The 22866-nt window shown below is 37.8% G+C and overlaps 1 protein-coding gene across 2 annotated transcripts; it reads right to left on the bottom strand.

Annotated features, from left to right (window-relative positions):
- Positions 1-1031: 1031 nt before the first annotated feature.
- LOC127863555 (uncharacterized) lies at positions 1032-22560 on the bottom strand. Of its 2 annotated transcripts, XM_052403116.1 has the most exons (15): positions 22307-22560; positions 20481-20583; positions 18603-18686; positions 18010-18143; positions 14514-14667; positions 14021-14148; positions 13296-13469; positions 12486-12662; positions 8534-8727; positions 6622-6867; positions 5393-5558; positions 4922-5023; positions 4078-4297; positions 1848-2063; positions 1032-1312 (listed from the first exon to the last, which is right to left on the bottom strand). In XM_052403116.1, exons 10-14 carry the CDS (start codon positions 6787-6789, stop codon positions 2006-2008), a joined length of 714 nt encoding a protein of 237 aa, XP_052259076.1. In that variant the 5' UTR covers positions 6790-6867; positions 8534-8727; positions 12486-12662; positions 13296-13469; positions 14021-14148; positions 14514-14667; positions 18010-18143; positions 18603-18686; positions 20481-20583; positions 22307-22560; the 3' UTR covers positions 1032-1312; positions 1848-2005. The 2 variants fall into 2 exon arrangements, with proteins under 2 accessions (XP_052259076.1, XP_052259077.1); XM_052403117.1 differs by lacking the exons at positions 12486-12662; positions 13296-13469; positions 14021-14148; ... (3 more) ...; positions 20481-20583; positions 22307-22560 and adding an exon at positions 10711-10728.
- Between the last annotated feature and the right edge of the window lie 306 nt (positions 22561-22866).

The raw sequence follows: 22866 nt of genomic DNA, 5'->3' as shown, positions 1-22866 counted from the left end.
AGCCATTCCATCATTAACTCCGGTACCGGGTTCTATCTTGATTGTCAAACTCTTAAAAAAACTTGAGCACAGTTTAGTTAAATGACGATTTTCAAAATCAATATCATAAATTTTAAAAAGTATTGAATGCCTAATGTTTTATTTAAGCGAATTAACAATCCTGACTGGGAAAACGTTTATAATATTGGTTCATTAACGGTTATTCATCATTCGAAATTGGTAAAATAATAAAGCGTCTGTAAGGCTTTTCTAATTGTTCTGTTATAAATGCACTGCGAACAAGTATAGCTTTAATGTTCGTTAAGCCATTTATGCCTAGTGGACTCTCCCATCCTTCTTAATTGGATCAATTTAATACCAAAATTAGGGATGTCTAGTATATTTATTTCTATATTAATACTATTTCTTACAGATATTCCTTTAAGCAAACAGCGCAGAGCCTGATAAGACGCCGCATCATGCGGCGTCTCATTTGGGTTAACGCTGTTTGCAAAGGCCTTTTTTCTAGACGCTAGGCATAACTGGGTTAATGTTCGTTCATAAAAACGAACGCCTGCGTGGCACAATTATAGCGCATTATATTTTGCTGCCAGAGGTCCCGGGCTCGAAAACCATGTAATGCAATATTTTGTAATCCAGTTTGTTCTTGCACGTATGGTAAGTTAAGACAATTGAAAACATATTTGTAAGCAAATTTAATGACTTTTTTTCAAAAATTCAATTATCTACGAGTAAGAGAGTACAAATAAGTCTTTCACAGCGGTTTGCTGTATTAAAGGTGTTTTTAGAGATATGTAATAATTCAGCAAGACTACAATGAGCTCTTTGTGCTTTTTGCGCGGAAAACAAATTGCAAAATTACAGTTTTCTAATGTTTAAACAGCATTATGATGCACCTACTTTAACACTCCACTCTTGTAAAACGACATAAAATCAAAATACATCATTCTTAAGAGTACGGATCTAAAGCAAGAAGAAACTCATCAATTATATTTTGCTCGCTGTCATTTACAAATATTAAGCAAAACCTCTTGTGTTTACTTTTATTCGACATAAGCATTCAATAAACCCAAAATATATTATTAAACATTGGAAATTAAACGCTTAACGATCCGGTTTGAATAAATACTTGATTGGCTTGAAATTGTTTTTTTAAATATTCCGAAGCTTTTCGAAAAGTCATGGAATTGTCTCTAAAATAGTCTGAAGATAACATTCCGAAGATTCACGAAAAGTCACGGAGATCGCTGTTTACGGATCTCAATACTTCGGGTACATATCACCTAGGTTCCCCACATCACGTGCGTGGTAGCTAAAAATAGAAAAACGTTACTATTAATAAACGTTTGACAATTAGTTGATACTAAAAATAAATTTTTTTTATATAACGCAGACCAATTTTCAGTAAGACTACTAAACAAGGATTTTTATTTTGACGTTTGGTAAAAACTTGGTTGTTGTTGTTTTTTTTGAGGGGGAGGGTACCATATGCGGGGCGTTTAGTATGAAAAATAAGGTAATAAAGAACTCTACGTACAGAGATGTTTGCACAAAATGTTTTGTTGCTGGGACTAAATAAGTTATATCAGTACAAATGAATTATATCACCCATATACTGTAAGATCATATTTTTTCGCGAGCATAAAATGTTGTTGTTGTTGTTTTTCAAAAGAGGGATATTTTCGTGGACACATACATTCGTTAATTTCTCATTTTGGAAAAATAGATGACTTTGCGCCTTCCATTTTCCGATGTGTTTGTGTTAAAATCGTAAATCGGTTTAGCCACAAAATACAGGAAAATGTATGCCCGATGCTTACGTATTATTAAGAAAGAACAAAACATACTGAACAATAGGAAGATCGCATGGAGCGATTGTTCCTTTTTCGGTCGGTGGAGGTGGTGGAGGTGGTGGCGTTGATGTTGAGGGGGGCTTGCGGTAGACCGCCTGACGCTCATCGACTTCCCTGGCGGTGATCACTCGTGTCTGGCCTCTCCCTGGGTCTTAAAGCGGCCGGTCGGGCCGGATCGTCTTTACGGCGCGCGACTGGTAACAGGAACCGCTGAGCGAAAAAACACAAACGCCGGGTCATAATTTTCAAAACAATAAGAATACTGTTATTGTTATTTTATTTTAAAGGGACTTCATTCATGTCGGCAAAGTGTCGCCCCAGATTAGTCTATACACTCCGCATAGCCATATCAGGGACGATGTTTTCCGCTTTTATTTAATATGTTTGTGTTAAAAGAAAATCTCTTCTTAATGAAAACCCAGTCTAGGCTTTAAGTGTCGTCCCTGATAAGCCTAGAAGCGGACTGCACATGCTAATCAGGGACGACACTCTACGCACATGCAATAATAACGGCTATCCCAACTTATAGCAAGTAGATTAATATAATTATCATTAAAATAGTGCAAATGGTTATTGATTATGACGATACAATTATAATGCAAACTAATTACATAGTGTGCCGACTAACAGACCGCTCGAAGAAATGACTTCGATAAACTACGAGTATACCTCCTCTCAAATTTCGGTTATGGATATTATAGAGTGTTCAATATCAGGAATGATGCTGAACGGAAAAGGGAAAATAATAACACTAAATAAAATAGCTTTAAACATTAAAGGAGTTTGATCATGATTATTTAATTTAACTGATTTGTCCTAATACGCTAAGTGAAAGCGTTGCCGACTCGAGACAATTTAATTAAATCTTTTGATAAGCTCTTGTTGCATCGAACGCAAACTGAGACACAATAGAGTCCCATTCCTGGGTATAGCCAAAACTAGAGATGTGGATAACGCATACTTGAATGCAAACATATCAAAGAACCTTTTTGTTATAAGCAATACGATCTTTAAAAGTATTGTTTTATAAATTGTTACAAATTACGTGTTCAAGTCATCGAATATGTTCATTTGGATTTATATCCTTACTTGACTATTGTATGTTTCAAAATTAAATGTTGTTATACCTATTTACCTACAAGAAAATAGTGTATTTATTTAAGCATCAAGACGATGCACTGTTCTTTAAGTCTCAATTAAGCATCAAGACGATGCACTGTTCTTTAAGTCTCAATTAAGCATCAAGACGATGCACTGTTCTTTAAGTCTCAATTAAGCATCAAGACGATGCACTGTTCTTTAAGTCTCAATTAAGCATCAAGACGATGCACTGTTCTTTAAGTCTCAATTAAGCATCCAGACGATGCCCTGTTCTTTAAGTCTCAATTAAGCATCAAGACGATGCACTGTTCTTTAAGTCTCAATTAGGCATCAAGACGATGCACTGTTCTTTAAGTCTCAATTAAGCATCAAGACGATGCACTGTTCTTTAAGTCTCAATTAAGCATCAAGACGGTGCACTGTTCTTTAAGTCTCATTTAAGCATCAAGTCAGTACACTGTTCTTTAAGTCTCAATTAAGCATCAAGACGATGCACTGTTTTTTAAGTCTCAATTAAGCATCAAGACGATGCACTGTTCTTTAAGTCTCAATTAAGCATCAAGACGATGCACTGTTCTTTAAGTCTCAATTAAGCATCAAGACGATGCACTGTTCTTTAAGTCTCAATAAAGCATCAAGACGATGCACTGTTCTTTAAGTCTCAATTAAGCATCAAGACGATGCACTGTTCTTTAAGTCTCAATTAAGCATCAAGACGATGCACTGTTCTTTAAGTCTCAATTAAGCATCAAGACGATGCACTGTTCTTTAAGTCTCAATAAAATGTAGGAATGTCTATCTGTCCGTCTCCGAGTTGGGATTTAACAGGGATAGCAATGTCGATACTGTTAAATGAGTTAATGAGAAAACTGGGCATAATGCATATACGTAAAGTGTCGTCCCAGATTAGCCTGTGCAGTCCGCACAGACTAATCAGGGACCACACTTTCCGCTTTTATGACATTTTTCTTTGAAATGAAGTCTTTTGTTAGCAAAAATCCAATTTAGGCGGAAAATGTCGTCCCTGAATAGCCTGTTCGGACTGCACAGGCTAATCTGGGACGACACTTTACGTACATGCATTATGCCAAGTTTTCTCAGAACGCGACTCAAATAATGTTACCATCGGCCGCCTTGGATGCATCGCCGAATGAGATACACGGCCAGCCCCGCCATGAACGCCAGAAGGAGCAGCGCCGGTATCAGCCAATACAGGAAGTTGTCAATGCCGCCGGAAGTTGCCGACGATGCGCCCCTGGCGCTGTTGGGACTTGATGGCGCTGGTGGCGGTGGGTCGCAGATGAAAATTGTGACAGGAGATTCGTGGTAGTGGCCGGCGGAATCTGACACAGAAGAAGTATAGAAACTGAGCCTCGTTCTTGCAAAATAGGGCTAAATACATGTGCGTAGTCTCGTCCTAGATTCACATATGCAGTTCGAAAAGTGTCGTCCCTGATTAGATTTTGCATAGACTAAAATGAGGCGACACTTTACGCACAAGCGTTAAGCCCTTTTTTCCAGAACGAAGCTTATGTATACAAGCTCATTCAAATAGTAAAATAACGAGCTATCAACGCGAACAAATAGGAGCGTGCGGGTCAGTGGATACAACGACGCCTAAGTTGTAGGCAAAAAAAAACTCTCAACTTCGATGGTTCGTTTGGATAGTAGTCCTCATCCAGTTATTAAATGATTTGTATATTAAGAGGGTCACATGTTCAGAAAACTCTCACAAACTAATAATAATTTATGTGCATACATGATTATAATCAATGACCGGCACTGTGGGAAAAAAAGGATTAATGCATGTGCTTAAAATGTCGTTCCAGATTCACCTGCAGTACGCTAGGCTTGTAAGGAACGAAACTTTGAGTCTAGACTGGATTGACATGGATTAAGTCCCTTTTCTCCCAGAGCGAGGCTTTAAATGTTATACATAAACATGTGGCGTTATGAGTGTTTCTTACCTGTAACTCTGAGGGTGGTTTCAAATTTAGTGCCTTTTGCATATGAGCTCAAATCCCCGTATGTCAGACCTCCGGTCCAATATGCGGAGAAGGGTCCACTTCCTGTGAACAAACAAGGAAACAAACAAAATCTATTAACCACTTATAGGGGTCAGAATATAATAATTAGAATTACAATGTATACCAAATATGTGTGAACAATTAATGTTTCATTTGTGAATATTTGGATTTTACGAAGCTTAATGGCTCGTCAATACAAACTACGAAGTAGTATTTCTTGGTTTCTTAACCAATATGTGGAAAATATTATTTGTGAAAAATAGGTTAGTAGCTCGCAATTCAAATATGTGTGAAAAATATTTGTTAATGTCAATCTTCAGAATAAAATGAGGAATAAATACCTCGTAAACCTCAGATGTAAAAAATATGACTTTTTAATAATAGCAATCAAAGTAACTAAATAGCTCGTACCGACAAACTCATATTTCTTGGTCGTATGCGCGTCAAGGACGTCATTGTCTGTTGAGGTCACCTGACCCAGCGTACCGGAAGTTGAACCCACAGTCGCGCAGTACACGTAGGAGGTCTGCGACAGGAAGGGTTTGTTGTCGTCCTCTTCCTTGATCTTTATGTTGAACTAAAATTTAGAAAAAAACTTAATAAAAGCACAATTGTTTGAAAGTAATCCAAGTATGGCATCATGAAATAAACTAGCAATCTCCACGCAGAGTTGTCGTTCCTTACATACAATTTCTTTCATCACATGGAAATCCTACCAGAATTTGTAGCATGTTATTTTTTTGCTTAAGTATTATATTATGAAAAGTAAGATCGTTTATATATATATTTAGAAAAATAGTATAGAAGTTTAGGTTAATAATTGTAAAAAAATACCTAAATTTAAAACAATAACAGCGGTACAATTATTGGACCACGTGGTTAGGCAATCATCACGTGGTTGGTTATAAAGTCAGGGATCTGGTCTAGCTATGCTGGTTCCAGTAAAATCTCTGCGGGGAGGTCGATAAACTAGATGTTTGTCAACAAAATCGTGATTCATTTCCCTCAAATTTAATGTCATCAACCACGGCAACCTTCCACTTTTATTTAAGTAAGACGACATCATCTACGTCAGTCTCATCGTGACTAAAATGCAATGTTGACGCATTTTACATATATTTTTCTTTGTGACGTCATAAATTTTTCATACTTGCGTTTGTCCCCAGCCTACGGCACATGACGTCATTAAATTGAGTTTTTAAAACAAATTGATCAATTTAATTCATATTAATAATCTATGCAATGGTCTTTCTCGAACTCATCGTGTCGGTGGTCTTAAGAATCAGTGCATGACATTAATCACAAACACCGGCTCTTTTCATTATTATTTGCCATTTCAAATTATAGGTAACTTCATCCCCTACGTTTCACCTTTATCACCAGCCTTTAATCGCCTACATTATCATATAAGGTCATAATATATACCATTGCCTTCGTCATCATGTGTGTCATCGAATACGTGATTTAAAAGGTAATCGCTTACGGCAACGTATACGTAATCATTTACATCAATTTTATCTGAATATAATTAAAAAAATAAGACACTTTGATTATTATATTTCGCTCAAACACATGTGTTTTTGTAATGCAGAAAAGGGTATCAATATTACGATGATTTTCATCGTCTACATCAGACGCACCGTGGCGGTGGTCGTCAGTCCACGGAGGTCGGTGGCCGTCAAAGTGCACACAACAGTCTCCTTCCCCAGACGCTTGTTAGCCGCATCCAGGTCCCATTCCTTGGTCATGGTAACGCAGCCGGTTAGGGGTTCCATGACGAAGACGCCACGGCCCCAAGGGCACGACATCTTGTACGTGTGGACATCGCCCACATCTTCGCCCTAGATGTCGTTCTTAAAGTCCGGACAGCTTATCTGCTCTCCAGGCTACAAATTGAAGAGCTCAAGTTGTTTACAACGTTAACGGTCATTTAAGATAAATTGGTCGTTGTCGGCTCAGGTACTACTTGAAAGTACCCCGGGTACTCGTAAGTGTACTACAGTGAACCCCGAGTTCGGTTAATACGCTTAAAGGCACCCCCGGTCATACGTCGTAATACTTTTTAGTATATTTTCCGTACTCCGAATACATTGTAGTATACTTAAAAGTACCTTGGAGACTTTTAAAGGTTTCTTTTCACAGATTTTTTACATGTATTAAAGTTTGTCATTACCGGTAAATGCTTTATATTGATTAATGCAAACATAGGATCTATAAAGCTCCAGAAAAATGCAATCATGTTAACGTGACGATTTACATTGCACACATGTCAACATTTCACATTCATATGGGGCATTTCTAAAAAGACATTAATCACAAACGATGCATTTATGACAATTGACCAGTCGCCAAATAAGCGATCGCTCCTCCCACTAAGTTGTGTTTTCATAAAACGCTTATTCCATTACTCCGACAGTCTTTGTTTGACGGACCGTGTGGCCGCAATAAACGAAATATGATTGATTATTACGTGAGTTTGATTGACAGCTGGCGAGTGGCAGGGGCGTCGGAAGCAATTTGACATTGGGGCGGTGGAGGGGGTGGGTATGGGAGGGTGTATTGCCCTCCCGTTAGTGGGGGTCAGGGAATTATTTTCAAATTTTAGCATCAAATGGCACATTCTGGTGCGTTTTTATGCCTACTACCTGACCTTATACACGTCTATTGCAGGCATATTCTGAATTACAAAAGTTGCGACAGACAGACAGACGATGGAGAAGTGATCTCTGTATGTCGCAGTTTGTACTTTGTAGCAGGCGATACAACAATACGGATCATGTGGGTTGAAAGAACGTTTTTCGGGATTTTTTGCACGAAAAATTCCGTTTTTGAAATTTGAAATTCGTTGGTTGGTTTGGAGTAGACATATTGAAATGACACATACAAGTGGTAAAAAACATTAAATAAGTTTCTTAGAATTATCGATTTACTTTGAATTATTACACTTAATTCAGGTATCTTGAGGTATCTTTAATTTTGTGCAAATTAAGGACTATTGGCTATCGGCACATTTGTTTTATGTCACTCTTTCCTTTTTATTAATAAAAAGAAGCAAAGGCGTAGGTCATACCGACAATTTAAGATTCTCAGGTTTAATTACTCAAGAATAAAGGGATTATCGTTATAAAAGAGACCGATCAATTAACACAATAATTGACACGTACACTACCGCGGGCGGGTGATGACAATCAACAATACACATGTCATAACCGCGAAAGCGTGATTACCTTGCTTCGTGGTAAAGATATTTTCAAATATACGGGTATTGAAATGAAAAAATGAAAAAGGTCTTTGCCGAAATTTGATTTTTGCAGAAAATATTGGGTCGGCGGCCACCACCCCTGACGCCCCAGCTCCGACGCCTCTGAGTGGTCAATTAATAACCCACACAAGGCATTTTCAAAAGGGACGCACGTGTAATAACTGACACTCGTAATAGTGACACAATCAAAACGCGAACGGACGCACACACATCACGTGACAACCCAAGACATAAAATAAGCGTGACATTTCTACACTCGACGCATTCGCACGCTGCAAGTAGCTCCTTACCCCGCCTTCGTCGTTTTTCGTGATCGTCCAAGTCGTTGTTGTGAATTCCGGTTTCTCGTTGACGTCACTGATGAGCAGCGTCAAAGTCTCGGTCGTGGAATTGCCGAAGCCGCCGTAGGCGTAAATCACGACCTCGTACGAGAGTTTGTTGACCTTTTCGAAATTAATCACGGACTTGGCGCGAATTTCGCCCGCTGAAAAGAAATCAAAGCGCTGAGAGCCTTAAAAGACTGTAAGAGAGCCGATATACGTTATTAATATCTACGCGATTTATGAGCGGTTTTATTTGTATAAGACTCCAAACTAGGGTCTTTTTGTGAGGTAAAATATAGTTCGCACATAAACTGTAGAATACTTCACAGTCGTTTATATTTGCCGGCATGACATTCAGTGGTTTTCAAAAATGCCTGTTTCGTGGGCACGTTAATTCGTGTATTTTTCATTTTGGAGAAAAACAAGAATTTGCGTCGCTCATTTTCCGATAAGTTTGTAAAAATATGTCAAATGAATTATAATTATTTACAGAACAAAAATAAGCTAATACTGCTTACGATCTAACGATCGTATCTTAAAATATCGAGGGAACAACATTTCTTGATATCCAATGCATTAACTTTAAGTTGCTATTGCTGGAACCGGTCGGGGAGAAATGTGAAATAATGAAAAATACCCGCCCTTGTCAAAACTCCAACGACTAATAATATTTGAATACTATTTGAGTATATCTATTATTTTACAATGAATGGTACGCTTTCTTAAACATAGATTTCTTGCGCAACATCTCATTTACATACATAACTTGATCCAAAAAGTTAACGTGTTGTTAAAGGTGTTTATCAACTGCGCTAAAAGAAGTACATATTGCTGTCATAAAGTGCAGTGTCAGTTTTAACAAAGCTCATATCCTATTATCTCCAATAATCAAGGCAAACAATGACAGAAAGGAATATTTTATTGCGAAACTGGTCGGAGCGATTCGTAGCTATAAGACTAATCTCGACATTAAATGGTACATTTCACATGCATTGACAAAATTAAATACCATCACATAAACAGCGAAAACACTTACGAATATTGTCGTCGATTTGATTTGTTTCCTTTCGTCAGTTGTGGGTGTTCGCGTTTTGGTTTAATTTTTCCATCTGCTTTTTTTTCAAAGGCGGAGAAACATTGACAAAACTAGAATATATCCGGTAACTGTGTCTGATACGGATACGTTAACATTTACGTCGCCAATGTTTGTGATTTCGGTTTTGTTATCCTCGCTAAATTAATTTATCCAACACTTACCCAGTTGTCTCAATGTACTGACCAGTTATTTCCACAATGACGGTGTACGGAGTCGGATTCTTGCTATACTTGTCTGTTGCCACAACCGAGAGTTGGAACGAGTTGTTAGGGTACGAATGAAGATCCGCATTCGTTACTATGTCTCCATCTAGAAGTGCGCAATAGATTATGCTTGTACACAAGCTATCATTAATTAATTGAAGATTGATGCGGCAAATATCATCTGTTTTTAAGATATGCAAATGAAGATAGTTGTACGCAATATAATGAATATTACTACAATGCATTTTCAAATTTTACCGAACCACACAAAAGTAAAGAAAACAATTTAAGCAAACTTCAGGTGGCGGAGACTATAGAGTACCGCCGTTGTAATTGAAAATTCGTGTATACTTCAATAAATTACCTTTTTATAGACACTTTCCGTAGATTATGGATTTGGGAAAAAAAGAGATTAAATTGCGTCACTGTGTTGAACGCATTTTTTCAAATTCAAAAATTACAGAATTTATGTGCTATCGAAAAATTCTTTTTTTATGACGAAATTGTGTGGTGACGAAAATAAATTGGTCAACCCACGAACTCATTAAAAAAATAATAAAATTCAAAACACTTTTACAGTGAATGGCTTTTTGTGATACATTATTCAGTGCAGTTATGTTAACTTGTATTCTCCAAAAGCTTATTTTTAAATCGAATCACTTATTATGGTTATTAAATCTTAAGCACACTCTTAGATCAAACATGAGACGTTTCCATAACAGGGCGGAAACCTTATACACTTCATGACCGCGTAAATGATTCACTCCGCGTGAAATGTCTACTGAACAACCTACTCGGAGACATGATGAATGAACACGTGGCATTCGGGGTACATGACAGCATACCGTAGATGACGTTATCGTTTTCCACGTCACTTCCGGTAGCGGTAAACACGGTGTCGGTAGCGCTGAAGTCTTTTGCGACGAGGCTTAGTTTTGTAATAGGCGACCCTATGACGACAGGTAAAATCGTTTGAAGACAGCACTTAATAAAAAAAGTTTGAAGATTCTTTAAGCAACTCAATGGCATCGTGATCCAAAATAAGGTTGATTCTATAAAACTAGTCCTCCACACAGGCTAATCAAGGACGACACTTTCCGCTGTTATTGTGTTTTTCGTTTAAAGAATTTCAAATCCGGTGCCAGCGCAAAGTGTCGTCCCTTATAAAGCTGTGCGGACTGCACAGGCTTTTCCGGGAAAACACTTAACGCACATGCATTGAGACACTTTCTAGAGCGAGGATCATTAAAGACAATGTCTGTTAAATTATGTAAAACAGGAAATCTCATGGTTAAAATAAACAAAGCTCATTGGGGAAATCTTATGTGTTTGATATGTAAATTTTCTTAAAGAATTTGTTGTAAGAAATTTTAACATATTTTGCTTGTACAAATATAAAATGTTAGTCATATAGGCAGAGGGATAATCACGTGACAAACATGATGGCGACGTTCATGCCGAGACATGTAATTTACGATGTCGTATACTACGGAATCCGTTGAACAGTACATATATTGTGCGTCGCCGTGACTGACGCGCAAAATATCGTGTATCGCTTCGTGTGTTTACTGTCGCCCTTTGAACACGATACACGAAGCGATGCACGATATTTTTCGCGACAGTCGCGGCGACGCACGATATTTTTTGCGACAGTCTCGGCAACGTAACATATTTTTCGCGACAGTCGCGGCGACGCACGATATTTTTCGCGACAGTCGCGGCGACGTACGATAGTTCGCGCGACAGTCGCGGCGACGCACGATATATTTAACACGATATATTGACTTCTGGACTACCTACACAAACGCGATATATCGTGTTAAATATATCGTGCGTCACCGAGACTGTCGCGCAAAATATCGTGTATCACTTCGTGTGTCTAGTGTCGCCTTTGATGACAGATTATAGATGGCACTATCCGGATTCCGTAGTATACCATTAATTACTTTTGTTAATTGTTTAAATGTCCCTCACTTTCCAGCCATATCGGCAAGAAATGGATAAGCGTGTATAACGTATTAATATTCGCGCTATACATCGACTTTACGCTGCGAAATGTCTTAGCGGGTCACAAAATTACAGCTCCTGCTCTCTTGCTCATATGGTAGGAAAGTGAGCGGCATTTAAACAATTAATACAAGTATTAAAGGGTATAAAACGGCGAAAAATACCTGTCTCGGCATGGACGTCACCATCTTTTTTGTCACGTGACTACCATATCTTATAAGGCACACAAAGCTGTTTAAAAGATTTTAATTAAAACAAAGCGTTAGACGTTATAGCGGGAGACTTAAGGAATTTTATTAAATCAATAAATTTCATAAATACGTTTTTATTTAAACAAACACGTTTTTTTTGGATATCTTTCACATAAATCATGTTTCGGCCATAGCTTTCATCAGTAGTATGATTCGAAGCATAAACACAAAAAGTGACGTCAACGTTATACAGTAAAGTAACGTCGTTTGGCAAACAAAAAGACATATTGCGCAATACAAAGATGGATCAAAGTTGATATAATACTATATAAGCAATACTATAATTTATTTTAAAAGTATCAAAATAACGCTAAAGAATTATCGCAAGGCGTCCTTAAACAAGCATATGTTGTTCGGGTTACTGCTAAGGTTGTCGATCGTCGGCGCTTTGTTATCGTTAATATGGACGGTGAAAATCTTCTCCGCCCCTTTGACCCCCGCGGCGTCGCTGCACTGAATGTGCAGGTTGTAGGAGGGGTTCGTGTCGTAGCTAAGCGACCGCCCCGCCACCGCCTCGCTGACGGAGTAGATCACCCATACTGAAAGAAATCGTGCAGTCGTAATGACGTCATAAATATGGGACATTCTCAAGAAAACATGTTTATTTATTGTATATTTTTACTGGCATGTCTTCAAACTGATGTATGTTTTATATTATCTGCAAACGCATGTTTGTTTTTGTACATGCAAGTTACTGATGCTTACATCAAATAAACTGTCCTATTCTGTTCTATAAAAATACTTCAACTTTGTCTTTTGGCGATTTTAATATTATAAATACTGAAAATAGTGGATATGACTTTAAAGAAGGTGTTTAAATAAGTAGAACTTGAATGACGTCACTAGATGCAAGAATATGATAATTACTGAAAGGTAGTACTTATAACGTAAACTGACGACATAAATATACTGTTTATACTTAAATGATGTTCATCAATATTTCTAAAGATAAAAGAAAAATGTAGGCCTATCCTGTATGTATAGATTGACGTGGCGTAATGTATATCGTGTCCGCCTAGCGACTAGGAGGTCATGGGTTCGAATACCACTGTGGAATCTTTCTTTTGATCCCCAGTCCCAGAGACACCAAGTTACGCAGAAGACAAACTCTATAGCGTTTAAATTAGCCTGAGGTGTTTAATGCAGTAGAGCCAAAATCAATAGGTATATACTGTTTAGATAGCTTATGTGGTGGGCTCGTATTTGACGTTAAACTCGTAATACGTCGGTGACGTCTGAACGCAGTCAGCCGCGTCCTCCGTTAACGTCAACGTCGTGAGTTGCTTTTCCGCAGTTTGCCACTCGTCCACGGTTGACGCCGTCGGCAAACTCGTTATCTCTGGACCCTTAAATGATTATATAAATTGGGTTTCGTTTTGAAACTGGACTTAATGTATTTGCTTGAAGTGTCGTTCGTGCACAGGCTCATGTTAATCCGGGACAACATTTTACGCGCATGCGTTTAAACTACTTTTCTCACAAAGGCGCACTCGTAAGGACGCAAATATCAACGTTAATCGCGACGTAAATATCAACGCTACTCAAGACATAAATATCAATGTTACTCACGACGTAAATATCAACGTTACTCACGACGTAAATATCAACGTTACTCACGACGTAAATATCAACGTTTCCCACGACGTAAATATCAACGTTACCCACGACGTAAATATCAACGTAACTCATGACGTAAATATCAACGTAACTGACAACGTACATATCAACGCTTCTCACGACGTAAATATAACCGTTACTCACGACTTAAATATCAACCTTACGCTTTTTCAACATTAATCGCGACGTAAATATCAACGTTACTCACGACGTAAATATCAACGTTACTCACGACGTAAATATCAACGTTACTCAAAACGTTAATATCAACGTTACTAACGACGTTTTGGACTTTGACAACGTAAGTATCCGTGGTTTGAAGAAGGCCGTCAGTGCACGTGACGTCAAGATTTTACGTCGCCTTTGTCTCAAAGTCCAGAGCTCCAGCCATCTTCACGATTTGGTTGCCTAAAATACGTCTGTGCGTGAGCTTATGTATGTCTCATTCTGCGAAAACTGGACTTAATGCACGTGCTAAAGCGTAATCTCAGATCAGCCTATGCAGTTCCCACAGGCTAATCAAGGACGACACTGACTGTCCACCTGAACTGGATTTTTGCTAAAGAGGCTTCCTTTTAACAATTCAAAAAAATACCATAAAAGCGCAATTCGTGGAATAATGATTTTTGGGGAAACAAACGAGGAAATTGCGTCGGTCATTTTCCGATTTGTTTGTGTTAAATTCGTAAATGGGTCGACCCATGAAATCAAGGAAAATTAATACCCCACAAATAAAAATGACTTTACACTAATACGAGAGATTATGTACTAACCAGTGACGGCGAATGGTCCCCTGTCAGCGCTCGTCATTGAACAGGTGGCGTCAGACTTATCGAAAGTTTCGAAATCCAACGTCTTTAACGTCAACGTTCCGCTAACATCCTCAGCGACGTCACTGGAGCCTCCTGGGTAAGTGATCACCGGTGCCTACGAAAATATATCAAAACGGGACTAAATGCATACGCGCACAGGCTTATAAGGTACGACACTTTCCGCTTTAACATTTATGGAAGCTTTCGTTTGAAGGTTTCTCTCCTAAATGAAAGTCCTGTAAAGCTTCGACCCCGATAAGCCTGTGCAGTCCGCACAGGCTCATCGGTGACAACTTGTTTCATAAGTTGGATTTTTTTCATAGTAGACCTCATTTAAACACAAAACTCTGTTAAAGCGGAAAGTGTTGTCCTGAATAAGCCTGTGCGAGTGCACAGGCTAATCTGGGACGACACTTATTGTGCGAGTGCACAGGCTAATCTGGGACGACACTTATTGCACAGGCTAATCTGGGACGACACTTATTGCACATGCATCAAACCCGTGTCTGTGCGAGTGCACAGGCTAATCTGGGACGACACTTATTGCACATGCATCAAACCCGTTTACCCAGATCGAGGTTCACAAAGAAGATGTGTTGGTTCAGGTAGATTATTTTTATTTAAATAATAGTTATTTACGAATAGCTCAACCGCGTTCAACTCATTGAAAAAAAGCATTTAATGACAAACATTAACACTTCCTTGCAATATAGTCACACCTCAGTTAAAATATTCACCAATGGAAATGCGTTTAATATCTTACCTGACTTACAACTTCAGCCTAGCATTTGACACATTTTGAAAGGCTTTAAAGGGACATTTTCACAGACTTTGGCAAATTTTAAAGTTTGTGATTAAATGATTTATATTGATAAATGTAATCATTGGATCTCTAAAGCTCCAGTAAAAAAATAAAGAATGAAACTTACAAAGAAACAAGGGCTGTTTATAAAACATGCATGCCCCCCATATGGGCTATCAGTTGTAGTGGCAGCCATTGTGTGAATACGTTTTTTGTCACTGTGACCTTGACATTTGACCTAATGTAAGTTATTATCCGGGAACCATGGTACTATTTCGAGTCACTGTGACCTTGACCTTTGACCTAGCAGGTTTTTTTCCCACTTTTTGGGAAGATAGCCCATGGCTTTGGAATTGGGAATTTTATCTGCATTTTCATGAAATTGGGAAAATTTATTCATTAGCCTTTTTTTCCACAAGAAAAGTCCGCTAATTAGGGAAATACTGAATTTGATATAACACTTTATAATAATTAAAAATAAATTAAAAGAACAAAAATCATAAAATACTTTGTTAAATGTAAATGAATTAAAATTGAGATAAAATACGCATAAGACATTGGGAACATATAAAATCGGGCCAAAAAAAAAACCTGCCTAGTGACCTGAAAATCAATAGGGGCCATCTGCCAGTCATGATCAAGGGGGAGTGAGAGGGGGGTATAATGTGGGGTGTGGTAATTAATAAGATGTTTAAAAAAAATTGTGGGGGGGGTGGGGGAGGGTGGGGGTGGGGGGATGAAAGGGGGTAATAATGTGGGGTGGGGTGATTTATTAGATATAAAAAAATAAATTGAGGGGGGTTGGGGGTAGGGGGAGTGAGAGGGAGGTATAATATGGGGTGTGGTAATTTATTAGATGTTTAAAAAAAATCTGGGAGGGTGGGGGTAGTTGGGGGGTGGGGGTAGGGGGATGAAAGGAGGGTATAATGTGGGGTGTGGTAATTTATAAGATGTTTAAAAAAATTGGGGCGGATGGGGGGTGGTAGGGGGGTGGGGATTGAGAGGGGGTAATAATGTGGGGTGTGGTAATTTATTAGATGTTTAAAACAAATTGGGGGGTGGGGGGATGGGGGGTAGGGGGATAGGGGGAGTGCGAGGGGGGTATAATGTGGGGTATGGTAATTTATTAGATGTTTAAAAACAATTGGGGGTGGGGGTAGGGGGGTGGGGGTTGAGAGGGGGTAATAATGTGGGGTGGGGTAATTTATAAGATGTTTAAAAAAAATTGAGGGGAGGGTGGGGGTGGGGGGGGTGGGGGGGTGGGGGGTAGGGGGAGTGGGGGTTTTGGGTGTGAGAGGGGCAAATAATGTAAGGTGGGGTAATTTATAAGATGTTTAAAAAATTGGGGGAGTGGGGGAAGGTAGGGGGGTGGCAGGGGTGAGTGAGAGGGGGGTATAATGTGGGGTGTGGTAATTTATTGGATGTTTTAAAAAAATGGTGGATAGGGGGTAGGGGGGTAAGGGGGAGTGACAGGCGGGTATAATGTGGGGTGGGATTATTTATTAGATGTTTAAAACAAACATGGGGGTGATAGGGGGGTAGGGGGGTGGGGAGGTAGGGGGAGTGGGGGGTGGGGGTGGGGATGAGAGGGGGTTTAATGTGGGGTGTGGTAATTTATTACATGATGTTTAAAAAAAATAACAAATGATCTCACACTGACATGAACAAATTTCCTCTATTTATAAAACATGAAATTTAAATTTAGTACATTTGTTTCCCCTGTATATAAGAAAGATATAATAGTGTATTACCTCCCGTGTCCAGCTTATATTTATATTAATCAACAAAATTAAACATTAACACAATATTTAATATACACAATATACAAAAAATCTCATATTCTGATAATATTTTTACTGATCCACTGTATTTTACTAAAAGGATGATGTTTCATTGGACTGATAATTATAGATTTAGGATTACAGACCAGTTGCTTCAGTAATATTGTTCAGAGTTTGCCCTGTTCGCCGCGTATGCATTCTTGAGTTATAATTCAAAAAACATTTTACTATTTCGGGTCACCGTGACCTTGACCTTTGACCTAGTGACCTAAAAATCAATAGGGGTCATCTGCGAGTCATGATCAATTTACCTATGAAGTTTCATGATCCTAGGCCCAAGCGTTCTTGAGTAATCATATGACAACCACCTTGTGGACGGACCGACCGACAGACAGACCGACATACCGACATGAGCAAAGCAATATACCCCCTCTTCTTCGAAGGGGGGCATAAAAAGAAAAAAGTGACCCTAAGCAGGGCTTGAACAAGTGACACCTGTAGTCCTGGAGTAAAAAACAATTACATCGCTCGGCCATCCTGCCAAGTATGCATGAAGGATGTATTTTATACTTAATATAAGCAAACTTAGTAGTTTAACATAATTAAACGACAACAAAACTCTCCAAATTATTCAATCATTTCGCATTGCAACGTTTGATAATTTTCAGGTTTTTAAATCGTCAAAAGATGCATATAATGGATATTTTAGAGCATGGTAAATGTTCAGTTTTACTGTTTCCTGACACATATCATAATTAAAACGAAAATATGCGAATCTGAAACAACTTTGCCAAATTGCCAAAACGTGAAAAGGCCCCATTAACATGTACACTCCTATTTGTCTGCAGCGATGGAAAAGAGGCCCTTGACGTACCGTATTGATTATGTTCACAATCAGCGTCTTTTTGACGGTGGACAAGGAGTCGCCGCACGTGATCTCGACGTTCACGGCTCTGGAAATTTTTTCGAAATCGAATCCGCCTGGATTGTGGGCGTACACCAGGTACTCTGCATGAAGATGTAAATATTGCTAAATTGGTCGTTGTCGGCTCAAGTCTTATTTAAAAGTATTTCAGGTACTCTAAAGTACTCTCGTAAGTTATAAAATATGCACAAAACTATACTAAATAAACATACACACCCCATTTTTTAATGTATCGTTTAAATCGCGTTTGATTAACATTATAAGATCAACACACGCTGACAATCAAATCTTAGTGACTTTTACATTGTTTTACCGGAACTACTTTTTACAAAAAAGCGTGTTTGTTTTATACAAATATTATCATTTGTAAAAAGCATAAAGTGAAAAGAAAATTGGTTGCATTCGGTGGAAATTGATTTTAATTGACTCGTTATCATAAAAAAAATATTTGTAATGATCACTCGTGAATTAAAATCGATAATCCACCAAATTGAACAAATACCCTTAATGTAAACAATGACGTAAATGATGACGTCACGTACGGGTATTCGGCGGTGTCACAGTACTTTGCTCCAAAGGTAGAATGCCCACGGCAAGTGCAGTATCGCTCAAGTTTTATGGTGGAACTGAAAATAAACAGAAAAAAGCTCCTTGAACATAGTTATACCCTTGAATACCAAAATTAACAAATCCTCATTTGAGGCGTTTTGTTTTGTTGACAAAGCGTGATGTTCTATAGACGCAATTATCCTTTTACACATAAACAACATTTTGTTAAAACTTAATTTGAAGAAAACAATCCGAAGAAAATGTTATAGCAAATTAAAATAGCACACTTTGGCTGGTAACAGAGAATGTATTTGGTTTGGTAACAATGCATTGAGCAACTGTATGACGGAATAATCTTCCGAAACATGTGAGCGATCGAGCGCCATACACATACAGAATAAAATAGTTTTTAATTTGCGATACCATCAGAGGTGAGCGCAACGTGCAAAATAATAAAAGCCATTGTGTATTTGCTGATCATCTAATAAACGCATTCAGCTTAGATGTTGTCATTTTGTATTATAATCCGTTTTAAGAAAACTAAACAGTATGTGTGGTAAAATGTGTAGGCTTTACCAAATTGAAAATAATAGAAATCAACTCTGCTTTAAAAAAATGGATGCGGGGCTAAATGGACCATGAAGGCGCAATAATTATTATTTTTAATACGATGTTCAATTTGATCAAATTTGTTTGGCCTTACAATTGAATAAATTAAAAGTATATGTGCCGTGCTCTGTGAAAAAGGGGTTAAATGCATGTGCGTAAAGTGTCGTCCCTGATTACCCTGTGCAGTTCACACACGGCTAATATGGGACGAAACTTTTCGCTTTTATGATATTTTTCGTTTCAAGAAAGTCTCTATTTAGCAAAAATCAAGTTTAGGGGGATAGCGTCGTCTATTATTAGCCTGTTCGGACTGCTAATGCTAATCTGGGACGACACTTTACGCACATACATTAAAGCCCATTTTTGCAGAGCGCGACTCAAATAAAGTTAGAAATCCTAAACCACAAGCTCGACGTCGTTTAAACAATGACATTATTATATAAATATCAATAGTTTTATCCAATCAATTCTTAAAGTGATATTATGGGCATCTAACAGTTTATAGGTGTCTATCGCAACCGTTCTTTATTTGTTGGTGTTTCCACTTCATATACACTTATATTAGTTAATGCAGCATCAACATACTAAAACAATATCCCGGAAAGAGAAAAATAATGCATTTGAATATCAACCGTACTTTCGTTTGACAACTGATCACTCATGTACAATGTGAACCTAAATTTAGTTTTAGTGCAGATTTGTTTATACGACACAAAGACACCATTTTGTTTACGGATCATTTCGGCTTACAGGACTGGGTGGGTCACGTAAAATATATAATATAAAATATATTTTTATAAAAAACCGGTAGCAAGATGAGTTGCAGATAATTGGTCAGTAACCACATTTTTTAACTTACTCTTTTGACCTGTTAATTCGTTTCAGCTCAATTCAACAGTGAAATATGCCCATAATGTCACTTTAAAATTCTTAAATCCGAGTTTATAACATAAGGCATATTTCGACGATGAATGGATCTATATTTCCACACAAGGCAAATGGTTTGTGAAATTAACCCATTTATGCCTATTAGACTCTCCCATCCTTCTAAATTTGATCAATTTATTTCCATAATTAGGGATGTCTAGTATATTTATTTCTATTTTTAGAATATTTCTTACATAAATTCCTTTAAGCAAACAGCGCAGACCCCGATGATACGCCGTATCATGCGGCGTCTTATCTGATCTACGCTGTTTGCCAATGCCTTTTATCTAGACGCTAGGCATAAATGGGTTAAAATCCTACAAAGTTACACATACCGCCTAGGTCCGATACTGTGAGAGTATAAAGTAATGTTTTAGACGTCACTGACTCGGCCATTGACGGTAAAATAACCGCAGGAAGGTTAACAAACACCGAAGGCTGAAAGAGAAACAAACACTAATTATTTAATGAAATGAGCCGGTTTGATTAAAAAACGGGGTTTAAAAGGCACCTTTTTACTTTATGGTAAACTTAGAACATTAAACAAAAATGTTTCAGATTCGCAAATTTTCGTTGTTGTTATGATATTCGCCAGGAAACTGTAATACTTAAATTTTACCATGCACTAAAATTTTCATTACTATATGCATATTTTGACGATTTAAAAACCTGGAAAGTATAAAGCGTTGCAACGCGAAATGATTGAATAATTTTGAGAGTTCTGTTGTTGTCGTTATATTTTGTTATACGATGATTGCTTATATAAAGTATAAAATACATCACTAATTGTATGAGCACGGATGGCCGAGTGGTCTTAGCGTAAGTTTTACTCTAGGGGTCAGTGGTTTGAGCCGAGTTGAGGGTTACTTTTTTCTTTCTTTAATTGTATTCGTGTGTTTACTGGAGCTTTTTAGATCCAATATTTACATTTATCAATAAAGAGAATTTAATGCCAACTTTAATTCATGCACAAATCTGTGAAAAGGCCCCTTAAAGGAATATGCATGAAGTGTCATCCCAGGGACAAGAATTACCGCTTAAACTGTGTTTTTCGCTATGGAGAGACCACATTAAAACACAAAATACCATTCCAATGAAAAGTGTCGTTCCCGACTGGCCTGTGCGAACTTCACAGGCTTACCCGGGGCGATACTGTACGCCAATGAATTAAGACCCGTTTTCTCAGAGAACGGCTCATTTGGTTTGAAACCTTTTGATCATCACTAAAAAAAAGACCGTTTTTGAAGAACTACAGGAACCACTTGCAAAAAATTACCATATAAATGCTCAATTTTCTAAACTATGATAAACGTATAAGAACTCAAAATAAAACCCGTTTAATATGTATAACAATGTTTGTAAAAGGTCTGTAGTACCATCTCAGAGTTATTTCCGTTTGTGTAACCTTTTTTCTAAACTATGTTAAACCTGCAAGAATTCAAAATAAAAACAATGTGTTTCCTTGTAATACCATCTTAGGTACTTGACGTGTTATTTCAGTATGTGTGGACAGACAGAATGACTATATGAATATGGATCGACATACATACATAAAGCCAAATATTCAAACCACATTTCTTGATAATTCTTGGTGTACTTATTTTAGTTATAATAACAATATTAAGCTTTGTCTCATTTTAAGTTACAGTGAAATTACCCTTGACCAATGGTGGAAAAGGGGCGGGGCGTAATTTCCTCTTTATTAGTATACCAAGTTTATTCTTTGCTTTCCGATGGTCCATAGAAAAATAATAGTGAATTAAAACTGATATTACACTGTTTCAAACAGTGAAAATAACAGTGAAAGATATTGATAATTTTCATTGTTTAACCGGAACTATTTTTAGATATCTTTGGTTTCCCCCACTTAAAGGCAATTTTACTAAGGGCGACTATTCTGCATTGATGTTTATAAAACATACGGATGAGCTTCATTTTAAAAAAACATTGGGGCGCCCAATGGGGAATTATATTGTCCGGAATGGCAAAACACACTAATAATCATTTGTAAGCATAAACAAAAATGCTGCACCACTCATTAAAATCTTTTTCTATGATCACTCGTTAATTAAAATCGATATTCTAACGATCCAACACATATCCTCTATACAATCAATGACAGACCTACATGCCAGACTGTTCTTCGTCTTGGATTACTTACGCTGTTTTCCAGCTCCACTGCGTAGTAATTTCTCGCGCTAAAGACGTTACCGTCGTCGCAATTAATCGTGACGTTATGAACGGGCGTGACGTCATAGTTCAGGGACGCCGGTATCCTACAGACGTACCTCATCAACGATATTGACGTTGAAAGTCCCGGTGATGACGTTGACGGGGTTGCCGTCAGTACACCGTATCGTTAACGTCAACGGCACGGCCTGGTCGTTGAAGTCGATGGCAGCTTCAGTCACGGTGCTAGAGATCCTGACTTCAAATTCTAGGAATTAAACAAAACAAAAAATCATTTGCTTGTGCGCATAACGGGAGTATTTCATCGAAAAAACAGACGTAAAAAAACAATAAATAATCACACTTGTCACACATACTTTCAATTGCTTATGAAATACGAAGATTTTCAGAGATCGAAGCGTTTATTTGTTTCAATTTCAGTATCATATTAAAAACAAATTGTACTGGTATTATGTTCAATTCATGCACAGCGTGTAAGCAACCTAAAAGTGATATAACTATTCTGACTTCCATTAAAGCGGAAATCGTCGT

This window comes from Dreissena polymorpha, unplaced genomic scaffold (genome assembly GCF_020536995.1).
Source record: "Dreissena polymorpha isolate Duluth1 unplaced genomic scaffold, UMN_Dpol_1.0 chrUn015, whole genome shotgun sequence".
Taxonomy (NCBI): domain Eukaryota; kingdom Metazoa; phylum Mollusca; class Bivalvia; order Myida; family Dreissenidae; genus Dreissena; species Dreissena polymorpha.
The sequence above is the reverse complement of the archived record's forward strand: the minus strand, read 5'-3'. Positions and strand labels throughout refer to the sequence as shown.

Coding starts and splice junctions, on each gene's coding strand:
- LOC127863555 (XM_052403116.1), bottom strand. CDS start 6,789: ATGTCGTGCCCTTGGGGCCGTGGCGTCTTCGTCATGGAACCCCTAACC. Junction 5,559..6,621: donor GACTGACGACCACCGCCACG/GTGCGTCTGATG, acceptor TCTAAATTTTAG/TTCAACATAAAGATCAAGGA. Junction 4,298..4,921: donor AACCACCCTCAGAGTTACAG/GTAAGAAACACT, acceptor CTTCTGTGTCAG/ATTCCGCCGGCCACTACCAC.